Source organism: Sminthopsis crassicaudata, chromosome 1 (assembly GCF_048593235.1).
Source record: "Sminthopsis crassicaudata isolate SCR6 chromosome 1, ASM4859323v1, whole genome shotgun sequence".
NCBI classification, from domain to species: Eukaryota; Metazoa; Chordata; class Mammalia; order Dasyuromorphia; family Dasyuridae; genus Sminthopsis; species Sminthopsis crassicaudata.
In genome coordinates, this window is record NC_133617.1 from 281,730,237 (window position 1) to 281,749,032 (window position 18,796).

General features: G+C 37.1%; 1 protein-coding gene across 8 annotated transcripts in view; it reads right to left on the reverse strand.

The window, feature by feature from the left end:
- STAU2 (staufen double-stranded RNA binding protein 2) overlaps window positions 1-18,796 on the reverse strand; it is a 454,831-nt gene that overhangs the window by 20,568 nt on the left and 415,467 nt on the right. For 6 of the 8 annotated variants that reach the window (XR_012484345.1, XM_074278881.1, XM_074278888.1 and 3 more), the window contains 2 exons: window positions 14,179-14,267; window positions 11,455-12,563 (listed from right to left, as the gene is read on the reverse strand). Coding sequence is in view for 6 of the 8 variants with exons in the window: in XM_074278881.1 (XP_074134982.1) it covers window positions 12,470-12,563; window positions 14,179-14,267 (183 nt within the window). In the remaining 2 variants the exon portion in view is untranslated. Of the gene's footprint in view, window positions 1-11,454; window positions 12,564-14,178; window positions 14,268-18,796 lie in introns of those variants that run through there. The other 2 variants (XM_074278883.1, XM_074278885.1) reach the window with 2 other exon arrangements.

Sequence of the window (18,796 nt, forward strand, 5' to 3'; positions counted from 1 at the left end):
GGAATAGTTTGTTTATCCTCATTACATATGATGTTTGCTGTTGGTTTTAAATAGATGCTTCTGAGCATTTAAAGGAAAATTCCATTTATTCCTGTGCTCTCTAGTGTTTTTAATAAGAATGGGTGTTAGATATTATCAAATGCTTATTCTGTGTCTCTTGAGATAATCATATGGTTTTTGCTAGTATGGTTATTGATATAGTCAATTATGCTAATAATATTGAGCCAGCCCTGCATTCCTGGTATAAGTCCTTATTGGTCAATGGTGTATTATACTGGAGATGATTTTCTGTAATCTCTTTACTAATATTTAAGATTTTTGCATCACCTGTTTTTCTAATCCCATCTCTTTCCCTTAGTTTCTGGGTGTTCCTGGGCAAGTCACTTAATGTCTCTTAGTCTCACTTTACATTTCTTTAAAATGAGGGGGATGGGCTAGATGGTGTCTAAGATCCCCTTTAGTCTTAAGTCTATGATCTTATGAATACCTTAAGATCAGAAGAGGAAAAAATCATTGACAGTTGCTATAGCCTGGGAAGGCTTTATAAAAGAAGAAAAACTTTATCTAGGTGTTGAAAAATGAATAGGAGGGTAGTTCTCAAACTTTATTTTGCTCACAGAACAACATTCTTTGTAAGGAGGATTGCTGAACAGTCTAGAGGCCTACAAGCTTCTCTTCAACAAGAAGAATGCTTTTTTGGTTGTTTTTGGGGAGGTGAGCTCAAGGTCTGAGGGATTTTTGAAATTAATATTTATGTCAGACTAGACAAATTAGGTTTATAATTTGGGAATGTTTTAGTTATCACTCTAAATATTCTTTACACACAGAGAATAGCTCTTTTTCTTGTGAATTTGATTCAATTTCCTTTCTCTTCTGACTATACCACATTGGTTTTGTTTGGGCAAATTTTATTCAGTCAAAATTGTCATTTTACCTCCTAAGATTTTCTCTTGGTAATAAACTCTTCTTTTATCCACAGATCTGATAGGCAATTTCTTCCCTGTTCCACTAATTTATGTTTAAACATGTACCATTTTGAGCTTCTCTTGGTATATGATGTGAAATGTTGGTCTATACCTAATTTTTGCCAGACAGTTCTCCAATTCTCACAGCAGTTTTTCATTGAGTTCTTTCCTCAATCACTTTTGAAGCACTATGGTTTCCTGCTATTGTCCAGTGTGAGCCTCATCTCTTCTGCTGAGCAGTCTCTCTTCCTTCCCCAGGACCCAATTGTTTTGGTGATTATGTTTTGATGGTTGAGTAATTTGAGAGCTGGCACTGCTCTCTGACCCTGTCTCCTCTATTTTACTCTTTTCAAGGCAATTCCTGAAGCCGAAATATTATGGTATCATCTATAAAATGTGTGGAAAAGAATCTCTTCCTCCCCAGGCTACTGGGAGTCACTAATGAGATTTCAGGAGCTTATCAAACCTTTAAGGTTCTAGAAAGAAGCTTTAGTTGTTATTATTTCATCCTGTTGGCCCAGTGCTGTATTCTGTCCATTTCATCATATTATCTCCCCTCCCAGGTTTGTGATTTCCATGGTTTTAACTGACCATTATGCCTTGTCTAAACCAGTGATGAAAATACAAAATGGCACCACATCAGATTTCTGGAAATTTCTTTTCACATTTATATCAAACTATCAATGACTGATATTTGACTTCTGAATTCATTTCACTATATTATTTAGTTTGCATGGGGAAGCCAGATGACACAATTGACAGTGCTGGGCCTGAAGTCAAGAAGATTCATCTTCCTAAGTTTCAATCCAGCCTGAGACACTAGCTATGTGACCCATGGCAAGTCACTTACCCCTATTTGTCTCAGTTTCCTTATCTATAAAATGAGTTGGAGGAGGAAATAGCAAACCACTCCAGTATTTCTGCCAAGAAAATCAGATATGACTAAAATGATTGAGCAACAATGTGTCTTATGAAGAGTCAGACAGAACTTTGAAATTCTTGAATAATAAAAATATTCTGGGTAAGTAATAACACAATTATTTAGAAATTTTCTTTTATTTTCAATAACATCTCCCATTTTGTGGCACACTTAGGGAAATTTGTGTACACCAGTGATCTATGGTATAGCTTTTTTTTTTTTTTTTTTTTTTTTGAGGCTGGGGTTAAGTGACTTGCCCATGGTCACACAGCTAGGAAGTGTTAAGTGTTGGAGACCAAATTTGAACTCGGGTCCTCCTGAATTCAAGGCTGGTGCTCTATCCACTGTGCCAAGCTATGGTATACCTTTTGAGTGGGATAGGATTTGACTATGACTATGGAGAAGGCCAACCCAGTCAGGAGAAACACAGGAAGCTGAGGCACACGAGGAGGAGGAGGAAGATACAGAATATATTTCAGAGACAGCCAGGAACAATTAAGTTATTTTGCAGCAAAGATTTCTTGTAAATAGGTAAGCCAGAAAGGTAGTTTGGGGCCAGGTTGCAAAAGGCTTTGAATATCAGTCCAAGGAATTTGATGTGGTTTGGCCTCTCTTTTTTTAGAGAAGAAGTGAAAAGAGTGATCAACAATTAAAATCCTCTGGCCAGTCAGAAAACTAGATGCAATTAAGCAGGCCTTCCCAAAATGTTCTTAAATTCTGAATCACACACTTATTTTTTTTTCTGAAATTTTGGATTTCACTATTTAGAATATGTGACTTTCCCACTCTTGTGAATGTAGTTTTTTTGTATAGATTGACAAAAGCTGAACAGGGTAGGAAACCTTTCCTTATAGGTTATGCAATTGTCCTTTGTAAAGGGGACAGTATCCCTTTTTGTTTTTAATCAGTTCTACAACTCACAACAAACTGAACACAATTGAAGAGGCCCAAGGAATATGGGCCTTTAGCCAAGATAGTTAAATCTGAACACTCTGAGAAGGTTGTGTTCCATTCTATGAGTCTTGTCCACACCACAGACTTGTACCTAATGGATTGGCTAGCTCTTTGGGATTCCAAAGAACAAAATGAAATAATGTTTCAGGCTCATTTACCAAGCATTTCTGTGACAACAAGGATCTTATTCCTCATATCCCCCCCGCCCCAGGTTTTGCTTAATAATTATCATTTTCTATAATTAGTTAAGTAAAAATCTTATTAGAGTATTTATAGTACATTTAATTCCACAAGCATATATTAAGTGCCTACTGTGTGGGACACTGTGCTAAGCCCTAATGGTATGAAGATTAAAAAATAATATAGTTCCTATTCCTTGATGAGCTTAATTTACAAATTGTTAGGAGGACATATTATTGTTGTCCAGTCATTTCAGTCCCTTGTGACTCCATTTGAGGTTTTCTTGGCAGAGGTATTTTTTAAATGACATTTTAAATGACAAAAGTGGTTTGTCATTTCCTTCTCCAGCTCATTTTACAGATGAAATGAGGAAACAGGGTTAAGTGACTTGCCCACGGTCAAACAACTAATAAATGTTTGAGCTTGGATTTGAACTCAAGTCTTCCTGCTTCAAGGCCTGGCACTCTGGCATGTATACAAATAAATATGAATGTAAATGGGGCAAAGGAAAGCTCCAAAGTTCTGTAAGAAAATTCAAAGAAGGAGAGAATAATTTTATTACAAAGGAGCAAAGAATGTTTTAGAAGGTGTGTGAGCTGTGCTTTGAATGAAGGAAAAAATAATACAGTAGAAAGGATTTGGGATTCAATTCTTTGCTCTATTCTGTCCTTCCTCCTGTCATTATGGGCCAGTTAACCTCTAAAAAAGCAGTTTCCTCATTTATAAAATTAGGAATTGGAAGTTGACTTCTAACCACTCTTCCCAACTCTGAAAATCAGTAGAATGATTTCAGTATGATGAAGAGAGAATGCCTTCCTTACATGGGATCTTCACACATGAATGAGAGTGGAAGATTAAGAGGTGAGGCTGAAGTCCAGTTTAATGGCTTAATTGAAAAATATTCCAACCATATCTGGTAAGTCTTTACAAGATGCTTTGGTGACCAACACTCTAAATGACATTTTCAATAAGCAGACATCTTGGAGCTGTAGTTCTGAAGTCTCATCCTCAGTTACCTGAACTTTTGGAGAAGTTAAAAAATTTGGTCTAAATAGATTAGGTTCACTGATATTAGTGTCTTCATTGAGTTATATGAACTTTTCCACCCAATTAATTTTTCTTTGACTTTAGAAGATAAGAGCTTCCTCAAAGTTCTCTATTGTCTGCAATGATGGGTTAAGAAAAAGAAAACATTTGACCTGAATTACCAGGTAAAATGGTGGAGGGAAACCAGATGGTATGGAGCAAAGAATGATTCAAAGACCCTCAGAACGTTGAGTCTCCAGGGATTTAACAGATCATTTAATTGAGGACAGGAAATGTTGGCTCAGGGAAGGGGGCAGGGTTTGTATGGATTGATAAAGTTTAAACAAAAAATTGGTGCCAGTGTTAGATGACCATGGCATGGGTAGTGGGCACCTCACAAGAGGGGATTATATAGCTAGAACTGGAAAGGTCCTTGGAGGTCATTGATTTTTCTTCCTTACATTTCTGTTAGAGGAATGCTTGATAGTCAGGATTTCAGTGCACTTTTGCCTAAATAAAGAAATGTTTTCAACAGTGAAAGTAGTCAATGTCCTCTGGATCTCACTGCTTATTAACAATACAGCTGAGAGAGGCCAAGCAGATGGCAGTGGAACTGAGTGGGGGAGATGCCGTGGGACAGCATTCAAGATCGGTGGCTTCTGGATGCAGCTGGCCCAGTAGAATTGTGTCAAGGGGAATTTGAATTGCACATTTTTGTTGCAAAGACTTTTTCTTCTTGATCAGCATCCATGGTCTTTTATAAGACTAGATTTCTAACATCTGTTTTATTTGCTAGTTTCAAAACCAAAGCAAGCAAAGCCATTGACTCAACCCGATTCTCCAGCCGGCATTTAAGAGGTCGTCAGGTTGTTATAAACTTGTAGAGGCCTTATGTTGGGATACTCATTTTGGATGAGAAAAATATATTTTCTTATATCATCTAGAATGAAGGGGTGGTACCCATTAATCAGTTTGTCAGTTGCAGTGAGAGATAGAGAGCTAAATTTGGACCCCAAAGGTTCAAGTCACAATTTTCTAATGTCAGCAGATCCAGAATGTGTGGCAAAAGTGGTAAATGTGTGTGTGTGTGTGTGTGTGTGTGTGTGTGTGTGTGTGTGTAAAACTAATAAATTGGAGAGAGGAAGTCTGCCTGGAGTTCATATTGGATAAAGTACTAGAAGATAAGTCATCTAGATTGGGTTCAAATCTCATCTGTACACTTATTAACGTGATTATAAACAGATCTATCATCTCTGAGTTTTGGGTAACTTTTTGATATTCTAAATTATTCTCTACAAATGTCATCCTAATCCTGTTAAAAACCAAAGTCTATGACCAACTTTTAAAGACAATTATTTATTTGAAAAATTTTTGAGTTCCAAGTTCTCCCCTTCCCTCTGGCCCCTCCCACATCCATTGAGAAGACAAGCAATAAGATATCAATTATACATATAAGATCATGCAAAACATTTCCATATTAGCCATGTTGAAAAAAAACAATAAAAATGAAGTAAAAAAAGCATGCTTTATTCTGCACTCAGAGTTCATCAGTTCTCTCTCTGAAGATGGATAGCATTTTTGTTCATGAGTCCTTTGGAATTTGTCTTGGATCATTGTCTTAGAGTAGCTAAGTCCTTCACAGTTGATCATTGTTACAATATTGCTATTGCAACCTTTACTTTGTATCTGTTCATAAGAGCCTTCTCTAATACAATCATGGGTTTTTGAGGAGGTATAATGTAGGGCAAAGAATACTAGATTTGGAGGTGGGGGTTATGGCATTAAATCCGATCTCTGCCACCAGCCACTTCATTCCCAAAGGATTTCATTTTCATCATATTCTAACTCTGTGAGCCTATGATCAGGTAAAATGATGGAGGGAAGGACTTATAGAACAGGTCTTACCAAGCTTCTGCCTGAGAGAGTTGTTTTGGATGAAGGCAGAATGGAATGTTACCCTGCCTTAGGTTTGGGGAACCTGCTGTGACAACTGTCTCTTTAGTGTGGAACTCCGCATGACTGAGAACCCAGATGACTGACCAACTTTCCATTCTTGATTTGTATCCATGTGGCCCACAGCCATTTATGACTGTCTGGCTTACTTCGAGTTCCAGCTAACATCCTCCCCTCTACAGGATGCTAATCCCTACAGGATCTCCTCATCCTTAATTCTAGTGCCTCCCTTCTGTTCATTGTTTCCTATTTATCTTCCATAGGTTGTACACAATCCCTTGCATATCTCCATTAGATTGTGGGTTTGAGGGCAAGGATTTACCTTTCTTCCTATCCCCAGGGCTTAGCACAGTACTTCACACACAGTTAAGTAGATACTTAATAAATGATTATTAAATAAATTGACTGCCTGACTTCAAGCCAGTTCAGGTGCCAGCCTTCAAGAAGGTTTTACCAATTCCTTTAATTGTTAGTGTCTCTTCTCCATCAATCATTATAATTAAAATATGTAATAAGTTGGCTTGTTAGGTATATATGTATGGTATTCATTTAATTTTTAAGTAAACTCCTAATTGTATCCTAATCAATAAAATGTAAGCTTCTCAAGGGCAAAGACTGCCTCATTTTTGCACCCCTAGCACAGTATCTGAAACATGATAAGAGTTTAATTAATACTTGTTTATTGATTAATTCATTTGTTCTGAACACGAATCACCTGTGCCTTTTGCTATTTAGTTTATGGTCTTTCCCGTCTTCTCTCCTCCCTGTCAGTCTTATAGCAACAAAGCACCTTTTAAAATAAAACAATTGACCCTTTGGGACATATTGTTGAATTTGATGCCCATAACCATTAGACAATCTCAGGTATTTGTTCTCATGCTTCCAGAGGCAGCCAAGAGATACAATGTGTTCTTGGTTACAGAATAGACAGCATGACAAGGAAGTAATTCAATCTAGCAGGTTATGGTGAAATTGCCAACCAAAAGAATAATTTATGAGATCATCCAAACCTGGAGATGGAATTAATTCTGTGTACTGTAACTCACTACAGACCACTTTGTTTCAGCACATTTATTTTCATAGCACTAAGAACCTCCCCTTTCAAACACACAGACACACTATAACAATCATGCTATCGTGACCATAAATATGAATCCAAGGATCATCCAGGTGAAAAATGAAATCTTAGCAAATTGTAAGTATTAGACCAATGGCTGACAATTATATAATGACTTCTCCAGGATCAAATAGTAAATGTCTGAACTCAAGGCTTCCTGATTACCAGCTCACTTAAACAACTGAATCTTCAAAGTGCTTCCATGCTCCCCCAACAAGTCAAGAAGGTGCATTATCGCAATACTGCAGATGGAAGCTGGATCAGAGAGTTTTAAGTAACTAACTCACCATCAGAAGGCCAAGTGGTATTTAGAATGCCAGTGGCACTTTGAGTTCTAAGCTTCTTGAAGGCAGATTGTGTTTTTGTCTGGTCTTTGTATTCCCAGGACTTAGCATGGTACTGGTACTATGTTTATAAAACTGTAGTGGATCACCCCTTAAACCTACGTCTTATGTTTTCCAAAGAAAATTCTTTCTGCTGTACTGTGCCTAAAATTCCAAGTTCACTTGAAACATTATTTGAAGCCCAAATATCTCTCTGGCCTATTCCATTGTGTTGTCCTCCCATATTAGAATGCAAGCACCCTATGGATAGGGCTTATGTTGTTTTATATTTGAATCCTAAAAGCTTAGTACTGTGTCTGACACATAATAAGCACTTTATTGATAAATGAGTTTTTTCACTCTCTCATTTGAATTGTGATAATTCTTATTAGCCAACAAAGATTTATCAAGTGCCCAGCACTGTAGTAGATGTTGATTACATAAGACAGCTGTTTTTTAGATAGGTAATGCACTGGACTTGGCATTAGAAGCACCTCAGGTCAAATCCTGTGTTGGGATGTAGATACCTAATAGCCATGTGACTAGGAGTTGACACCTATCAATTTTGTGGCCCTTAATAAGTCACTTAACCTTTGTCTTCCTCAGTTTCCTCAGGGCTAGTGATGATAATAATAGCACTTACCTCCTAGGATTGTTAAAAGGATCAAATGAGATACCTCTTTCAAATGAATTATTTACAAATCTTAAAATGTGACATAAATGTGGCATCACCACCACCACCACCATCATCAGTCTTTTACCACCGAATTTCAAGTAACAAAGATTCTATCCTTACCTGAAAAGAGAGATAGCGCAATGATAATTATTTACTCTTCTTGGTTAAGATAGAATTGTGAGCAGTGAAGAGAGATTTGATGCTTTATTTCAGTCTAAATGTTTCACCAACAGTCCTAACTCTTCAGCATTAGGCATTCCACATTATTAGCTTAAACTTGCATCAAATACATGGCTGAACTCATACCAGTTTGTATCTGTGGAGATGAGCTAACTTTTTGAAGTTGACATGTTAAATTTGGAGCTTGATGGCTTTTTGAAATAAACTGTTCAGTTTGTACCATTTGAGTGAGTTCTCCCTCAGTTTGAGAGCGTTGGTTAACATCAAGCATGGCAATAAACCTCACCAGGAAATGAATGTGTGAAAGTATGTATTTGTGTCTGTGTGTATGTCTATGAATATGTTTTGTTTTCTTTTGATCAAAGCAGAACTATCACTCTTGGAAAGCATGAGTCAATCGATTGTCTTATGCATCCACTTATCATTCTTGTGACTTCCTCAACCAACACATCCCTCCCTGGTCTCCTCTCCCTTGAATTGTCTTATCCTATTAGAATGTAAGCTCATGTTGGACAGGAATTGTGTGTGTGTGTGTGTGTGTGTGTGTGTGTGTGTGTGTGTATTTGATCTAAGAGCTTAGTACAGTGTCTATTACATAGTAATCACTTCATAAAATGTGTTTTCATTCATTTATTTGGATGGTGAAATGAAAGATTATGCTGGCCAATTGTTTTTTGTGGAAGCACTCAAAACTGATAGAAGCCTTTAGCTAGCCTTAAGCTGTCAGGCTACTTTTCCATCATGCTTTTTTGACACTACAGTTCTGCGGTTCCTTGTACAACATTCAAGATCTATCAGCAGCTTCAACCCTGTTGGATTGATTCTGATATGGGTCTGGAGTTGCCAAAGGATAGGGGTCTTTTTTCTGATTTGGGCTTGCTTGAAAGTTCCACAGAATTACTGTTTGTTCAGAAGCTCACAAAAGCTTACAAAAAAAGGTGTGTGTGTGTGTGGGGAGTGTCTACTGATCTATAACAAGGCCCATAGGATAACTGGAGGCATCCTAAGCCTATTAAGATAACAATATTTTCATAATCATAAAGGCATAGGTAATCCAATAAAAAGTATGGCTAATCTTACCATGGGGTATGTGGCAGGGAGTTTAGGTACTTTCTTATCTTAATCATATAGCACTATGTAATTCAAGGCAATCCCCACTCCAGTGCCTTATCCTAGGTGAGTACTCAAAACAAACAGAAACAAACAAAAATAGTTACCACAACAGTTTTCTATTGTCTTTGTCTGTAGAAGTTGAAAGGTCTTCTTTACTCTTGGTTTAAAAAGATAATTGGTAATGTTTGAAAATTAAGTTTAAGAATGCTAATTATATTATAATTAGGAGGTACTGTGACAACTCTACTCTATCAGAGTTTGGGGAAGAAAAATAAAAGAAAATGTGCACATCAAGTTTTATGGGTCATCAGATGTAACCAGGAAAATGAATCTTGTCAGTCTCTGGAAAATAAGGCTTATTTTTCATGGACCTGTTTTTATTTTTCTGTGTGTTCAGGAAATTGGTTACTGTTTTCAGAACTCCACCTTTAAGAATATTTGTTAGAGAGAAGAATGTTAAAGCAACCCCTTGATCAGGTCACATAAGGAAACAATAGGAATAGCGGTGTCACAGTATGATACATGGTGTCTCAATGCTGAATCTTTGGAAAGTTGTACTGGAAGAGGATGGCCCAAGTTCGAAAGGGATTCTATATTCTATTTCCAGATTGAAACACTAAACCAGACCGTTTTATAAAACAGGCTGGCCCCGACATTGGGAAGTGACTACAAAGTAATACTGATTGAGAAAAGCTGAAAGCAGAGACTGTAATTGATAAAGGAGATAAGTCAATCTGTATTCCTTTAAAGAATAATGAGTTCCATTTTTCATCAAAAGATCTCTTTGTGCTGAAGAAACATTCTCTCAATAAATCTAGTTAATGGTTTCCCCACTAATGATATATAGCATCACACACTTCCATGCACTGACTCTTGGCAGATCCATTTCTATGCATCGCTAATTTAATCCAAAGAAAAACACAACATTTCACTGGAAAAGGCAGGAGGAAAATCAGATCTTTGGGGGCTTTTAAAATCTATAGAGAAAACTGGATGTTGGATGCCTGATACATCTTTACCTTTTCTGTTGCAGTAAGACTGATATCTTTGTTGTGCTCTAGAGGTGAGGTCAGCACCTTGAGGATGCTGAGATTACAGGACAATCAAAGAGCTAAATGCTTCAAATACTTCAGTCCTGAGAAACAATTAGCTTTGTTTATTTCTGAGCTCATCACCCTCCCACAGAAATGATTGTGTTTGTGTTATTCCAGGCTGTCTGCTGCAGAAGCTGGTCTGTGTTTATTGCGTTCAGTAAAATGAAGATGAAATCTACTCTTGAACCCTACTGTTAATACTCCTCCTCTATATCCCTGGGGATATTGATTAGACAAGTGAATCTTTCTTGGTTAAATCGATCTGTCAGTCCTTAACATGAATCTCACGTGGTGACGTCCGATGGGAAGAGTGCTATTAAGGATGGCTGACGGTTGGTACTTCAGGTGGGAGCCCTGACTTTGAAACGACGTTGAATGTTTCTTGAAACTGTTTTTGTAAGCCACAATTTAACAGATGTTTTGTTATTTCCATGAGCGCATACCTTTTTGTAACTAGATCTATTTCATCTAAGGGTACCTAACCCTCCAAATTCTGTTGGACTTCCCCACATGGGACTAATTAAAAATATCCCTGAAGTTATTTCCTTATGTTGCTGTTTGTTTATTCTCTGGTCGCGTGTGAGTCAGCCAGATCATGATTTGTGGTGGTTTTGCTTGTGAAATCTTACATAATTGTATTCCTATTGTCATGCTGGATTGAGCAGTTAAAATTGTAGACTGCTTTCTTATTGCGCAAGATTTGAAAATTAATAAAGAGAAAGCGAGCACAATAAGATTACACTGCTTGGTCAAGGACACTGCCCCCGGCCCGCAGCCCTCAGGGAGGCAGGCAGGTAGGCACTCAAGCCAGCCCCGACGGTTCATAGGTAAGGCAGCATGTGTGGCACAAGCACCAAAGGCATTTGCATTACTACCCATCAGGGAGGTGATTTTTTCCCTTACCTCACTGGGTTAATATTTTAAATGACACTGAAAGAAAAAGACCACAACTTGCATATGGACTGACATGGTTTTACTGGTTGGCCACATGTGGAATCCCAACATGCGGGTACAGAATCAGAATGCAGCTCCAGGTTCTCACAGGGCCAAAATGATCTCTAGATTTCTTTCAACAGTTTTTCTTGTCTTTCCTACAACATTAGCGGTTTCATTTTAATTCTGTCTACAGTCCCAGGTCATATTCAGTTATTAAAAATACTTAGTTGATACGAATAGTGGTTTGATACAACTACACAAAATGGGTGTAAGATGTACACAACAGAGAGTAGACTCAAGAGGAGAACCGTTCCCTTGGAGGCAAGATGCCTTATTAATTGCCAATGGAATCATGGAACTCAAATATCATAACTGCTTTTACCTGGAGTATAGTATAACTGATTCTTATTGACAGTTCATGTTGGATGCAGATACTTGTCATGATTTAAGACATTTTTTTGCATACAACTCTGAATAGTGCATCTTAATGTCATAATATTCATACTGCATGAACAATGCATGATTGCATAAAAAGATGAGCTGTATGATTATATATGAAGACAACAACTACAGTTTTCACAGCACTGCCATTGGTTAATTTTAAAATACTCAAACAGTGTGTTTTTTTAAAAAAGAATTGAACTTGAAACTATACTATAAAAAAAAAATCAGACTAAGTGAACCAAATCCATCCTTTTCTTCACTATTCATAGATTTTAAACTTGATCTCTTTTTTTTCTAACACTTTTCCACTAATTGTTATTTTAAGCTCCAGTAGCACGATCCGATTTCGGCTGCCTCTGGGCAAATGAGTTATGATTTGATATCAAGTTCCAAGGAAAATGCTCAAAGTTTTATTTTTCCCCAGTTGAATAAACAGTACCATGTATATTATCTCTTGTGTTAGAATAGTGTTGTCTTCACATAGGATTCAAATAATGGTATTAGTCATTCATTTCCTTGAACACATACACCCTATTGCGTGTTGACAGGTTTATAAGGATGCAGTGGCAGCCGTGGGTGCTGGGAAGCTCTAGACGACAGCCTTTGAATCCTTGCAGTCATGAGCCATGGTGCCTGAGTTAGTCTGTTTATTGTCTGCTTTCTCTCCCAGATGCTTGGCTTGTCTGAAAGATTAATACATTAACAAGAGCTTAAGGTCCAGGGTTGCACATCTTAAGACATGTTTATTAGCAGATGGCACATAAGATTCAAAGGTCACCACAAAAGTGACATTTTAAAGTGAAACAACAATATTTATGTTCAGATAGTCTGCTGATGAGATCATGTGGAAATGTTTTTGATTAAATTAACTTATAAATACTTGCCAATCTATAGACAACTTAAAATACCCTCGAGGTCTTTTCAAAGATTTTCTTATCATGTTATTATCAAAGTTGCAATTAAACCAAATACTATTTAATTTTTACATTTTGATATTAAGCATAGAATAAGTTTACCAGAATAATATATAACCCTACAGGTATAATTTTCTAAAATATTTTAAATATCCTACAATTGTTCTCTCTTACAACATATTATAAATCAAAAATCTAGGAAATTGTTCTTAAAACCTGGAATACTATTGTGTAAGCATAATTGCTTTCAAATTTTTAAAATAATATCAACTATTTATGGATTACAAGTTTAATTTATTATACAACACAACATAGCAAAAGCTGTGAAACAAAAACAGGTGAACCGTAGAACAAAGAGAAAAAGATCATTTATTTAGTTGTTTTCTGTTTCAATCAGCACCAACAAAACAAATGGTGCCATTTTGGCAACACTTGGGTGTCGGATGGTAGAAAAGGTGACAAATTTGGAAAGGAGAGGGCAAAGGTATGAAATGTTTCTTCCTGACTTCTTTGCCTCATTCCTCTATTATACCCACCACATTTAGAAGCTGAGTGGGCAATCTGAAGAGATTCCTTTCTAAATATTTGGGGTGATCATTTTTCAAGTCATCCTTACTTTTAATCATTCTATTTGCTCTGTATATTTTGTGTTAATTCATCAAAATTTATATATAAAATAGCAAACACTAATAATTCACACAGATAAAGACTGATAAAGACAAAATATTTATGAACAAAATTATATGTTAGTTTTAGAAGACTAAGAGGATTATGATGGAGTCATATTCAACCATGGCTGAAGCCACAGTTCCAGAGATTGTCTAATCTACCACGTCATTTGATAGGTAAATTCTGAGTTTGAATAACTTGCCCAAGGTTGCATGGGTAACAAATAACAAACAATTGGGATTCAAATCCAGCACCCCTGACTCTAAATCCTGAAGTCTTTCCCTCCATCATTCTCCATCCTACCACCCTCTGCCTCCCAAAATGTTTTTCAAGAATTGACAAAGTTTATATCAAACTATTGAACACATAAGCTTAAAAAATTCCAGAGATAAATATCAGTAAGGCTACTCAAATCTTTCACAAGTTATTAACAGAGGATCTTTAAGTTGTTTTGGTTACTTCAATTTACTTTAGAGAAATTAATTAATTTAGAAAGCTATTAACATGATTTTGAATTCAGTATGTATTTACTATGAAGCTATATGCCCAGCATTTTGCTAAGGACTTGGGATACTATGACAAACCAAAAAAATAATCCTTGCCCTCAAGAAGTATTTATTTTTTGCTTTTGGTGGATCACACTTGTACAGAATATCTTGCACAGAATGGAAAAGAGGGTATTAGAAACCAGAGAAATAGCAGAAATGGTACCTACTGTTCAAACGATCCATTTTCAGTTTTTATTGCCCCTTCTAGAGGATCAAGACCTTGCTCCGAAAACTGTTTCAAGGCATTTAAAGCAGCCTAGAAAAGAAGAACATGGTGAAATTTCATTAATTTTAATATAACAGGAATAACATTGTGCATGTAACCAGATAAAAGCAGCAGCAGCAGTTGGTATATAAACCAACCCGCTTTTTCATTCTGAATACCTTTTGCCAACTTAACTATAGACACAAGTAATATTTGCAAATGTATATATGTATATATAATTGAAGCCTTCTGTTTTTATATCCTTGCTTCCTCCACTATAATTCCCATATAAAGATTAAAGAAAAAAAGGGAAAAAACCCAACTGACACACTCACCACATTTGATAATACATGCAATATTCCAGGGAATAAATACACTTTGGGTGTACCTAAAATCTTACAGCTTTAATAGCTTACAGCAGCACTAATATTTTTAGGACACACTGTATTTTGGAAAGCTGAAATAAGCCTATTCTCTACTTGCTTTTTACTGCAGAATATATTGATTGGTGAGACACAATAGACACAGTGTTAGAGCTGTAAGGATTTTCCTTAGGGCAAAGGGTCTAGGACCCAGAAGATGTACATAGAATGTATGTTGTTCTCTAGTATTTGTACAAACATCATAAAGGCTTTTCTCAGTAAATGCAGAGACAATTTAGTATAACTTAAGCATAAATTTTTCTAAGATGTCTTTTTTATAAACTGGGATGATGTTTGTCAGTGAAGGCTGCATAGTAACATTTTCTTTCTTTTAGCTTTAAAAAGTTATTAGCCTGTGAATAGCATTCACAGCAGTAGCTTACCCGTTACCTAGTTGTAACAGCATTCTTATTAGCAAGGAAACTTAAAAAATAGATAATGGAGCAAATAGTGTTGTAGAAGGAAGAAGAAATCTGTGAGCTCATCTTAGAGGTTTTGGGAGGTACAACCTTCCACAAGGGCTAGATATTTCTGAGGTGTTGATATACTTTATGATGCGTGGGTTGGTGAAGGGTGTTGACAGGATGGTGGAGTCTAAGCTGGATATCTGGGAGGCACCAAAAATGCAATAATGATAAGATCTACATAACTTGTTGACACTCTTGTGCACTTTCCAAACTGTTATTTCTCTGAGTAAGAATTCACATCTCCCCCCACCCCCAACTTTTTTTTTTTTTTTTAAGCTTGATTAGAAACTTTCTATTGAGTCCAGAATATATATATATATGAGCAGTCGGGACTATTTTTATAAGTGAGAAATTCACTGCTTCAGGCTCTGGTTAGCATCCCCAGATGACTGAACAACAGCTGATACAGATAGCCTTTAGCAGCATTTCCCTAATTTTTCTTCAGGGGCAGCTCAGTGGCATAGTGCTTAGAATACTAGAGGCTGGAGTCAGGAGGATTGGAATTTAAATCCAATCTCATATACTTTATAATTTTGTGAGCCGTGCAAGTCACTTAACCCTGTTTATCTTAGGTTCTTCATGTGTATAATGAACTGGAGAAGGAAATGGTAAACCACTCCAATATCTTTACCAAGAAAACCCCAAGAGAGGACCCAAAGAATCAGACATGACTGAAATAACTAAATAACAACAATTTCTCCCCTGGCTTGAAGTTTCTATTCCTGTCCTTGAATCCCTCCCTTCCTACCTCCTCCAGAAGCTTATCTGTTGGATCACCCTAATTTTCAAACTTTTCTTATCCACTGGTTCATTCCCTGCTGCCTACAAACATGCTCAGATCTCCCCATTCTTAATTTTTTTTTATCTGATGCTACCTCAAACTCTTATCCTCTATCTCTCCTCACAAGTTACAACCCCCTAAAATTTTTTATTAGATAGTTGCCTTCACTTTATTACTCACTTCTAAACCCCATTATAATTTGGCATTTGGCCTCATTTCTCAACTGAAATTGATCTCTTTTGGATTATCAATGACCCATTAATAGACCAATTTAATGGCTATCTCTTAGTCCTCCTATGTCTTGATCTTTCATTTGGACCTATTGACTACCTCTCTGGATTTTAATGACTTTGCTCTCTCCTGGTTCTCCTCCCATATGTCTGTCTGATTCCTTCCTAGTTTCTTCTGCTGTTTCATCATTCTTGTCCTGCTTATTTGAGGGTATATACCAGAGCTCCGTCTTGGGTCTTTTTATAGGCTCTCTTTTGATGATCTCATCACCTCCCTTGAAGTCATTTCTTACCTCTAAGATGATTTTCAGATCCTTAGTCATATCTCTCTTTAACTTTAGTCCCATATTTATCCCAACTTCATATTAGACATTTCCAGATAAGTATTACACAGGCATCTCAAACTCAACATGTCTAAAACAAAGTTCATTATCTCTCCTACTTTGCCAACCCCCCATCCATTCTCTAGTTGTTTTTTCTTTTTTTCTTTTTCTTAACTTCTATTAAGGGTACTGCCATTGCTCTAGTTTTCTTATGAAATCAAGACCTGGATTTTAGTGTCACAGAAAACTGGCACTTGGGAAGCTAGTGTAAGCATGAAATTTATCACTGTGCAGTAAATAGCAAGCAGGCAGAAATAAAAGCACACACACACTATATAACAACACAGACAAGCCATTCAGCTTTTTAAGGGCCAGAGTCACTCATATGTGGGAGATGTGTACAACAACAAAATCTTGGTGAAAATATGCTCAGTGATGGGTCTGAGAAGGGAAGTTTTAAATACCTTAAAGATGGAGTGGGTTGAGAACAGATAATGCTAGATATGGCAAGGGGCATTTCTAATCAGATGCAGATGTAGTGGAGAGATTCCCTATGATGTTTATCAATGTCAGACTCAGATGGGGGAATTTCCTAATTGGGACCAGAAATTAGTTGAGGGTCTGAATCTGTATTTGGGGATCCCAGAAATGGGTGATGATACACAGCTGCTGGGGAGCCTGGGCCAATCAGGAGCCATGATAGTTTACATATTTTACATAGGGTCAGAATGAGTCAGAAGAGTAGAAAAGTACAGATTGTTTGTTATAATTCATATGTTTATGGTCATTAGCACCACTTAGCTTAAGTGTTTCTATAATCAAGTGCTATCATTTGTAACTACAAGATCAAACAATAGATTTCAAAAATCTCAAAGATCACAACATTCTTCTAGTTATCTAGATCCACAATTGTAGTGTTTGACTCTTCCTTCTCTCTTCAGCCCTCACATCCAATCAGTTGCCAAGTCTGGTTGGTTCTATCTTGACAATGTCTCACATCAATCCTTTTGTTTTCACACAGACATTGCCCTGGCTCAAGCCTCATCACTTTCCATCAATTAGCCTCCTAACTGACCATGCCTCCAGTCTTCCCATCTCTCCCATACCTTTGACAAAGATGCCAGATTGAAGTCTCTAAAGCACAGGTGTGATCATATAACTCCCCTGCTCAAGAATCTCTAGTAGTTCCCTCTTGTATCTAGGATAAGACTTTTTAGTTCAGTCATTAAAACCCTTTACCATCAGGTTCTAGCTTACCTTTTAGGGCACATTATTTCATTCACCCCACATTCTAGCTTGCTTGCAATTTGTAGATGACACTATATTTCCTGTCTTTGGCTTTTACAATAAGCTATCCATCATGCTTGGAATGCATCCCCTCTTCACCTCAACTGTCTGGTAGAATCCTTAAGTTTCTTTTAAACCTCAGCTCATCACTTAGTTCAGTGATTCCCTCCTTTCAACTCATCCTCAAATAAGGAGACTTCAACAAATGTATTGTTATTCCCTCAAATACTCTAACCTCTTTCACCTAACCTACTCCTCCATTCCACTTCAGCTATACCCAATGATACGGCTAAGAATCTGAGAACCATCTATTTAGAGATAAGAAATGACTCAAAAGAGAGCATATAGAGAAGACCCAAGATGGATTTTGATCTTGCTATCACCCATAAATGTTCCACTTCTAAGTTCATGAAAACTCTGAAATTCTTTTATCTGATCACAATCTCATCATTTTCTTTCTCCCTCCTTCTTGGGATGGAGGGACTCCAAATCCTGTTCTTTGTCTTAAGTAAGATCTCCAATCCCCTCTTCCCCACAATTATTTTTAAAGTCATACCACTTGCATTGATTATATTTTGTTATCCCCAACTTAATCCCTTGGTTAACCAGTTCCAATCGACACTATCCTCTTCTCTTGCGTTCCTTGCACTCATCCTATTGAAGACTTTGCACTGCCAAGCCTCGTCCTTGCATTACTCCCTCCATCTGTTGCTGAACAAAGTTGTAGAAAATTGTGAAACCATTGTTGACTGGGTCTACTACAAATTTGTGTTACATAATTTCCTGAGCCCTCACTATGGCAAGACAATCCATGTATATCTTGATTCACTATCCCACTCATCACAGCTATCCCTTCCCTCGCCCTCTCAGCTGAGAACAGTCTCATATTTTACTAAAAACTGGAGGCCATTTGCTGAGGGGATCCTTTTCTCCATTCTTCATATCTCCTGCCACTGTCTCTCCTTCACTCTTGTCTCGTAGGAAGACGTGGTTTTCTCCTTGTCAAGGAGAACTCCCTACAAATGACTCTATCCTATCCCATCTTCTCCAGCAGACTGCCCCCTTTATTA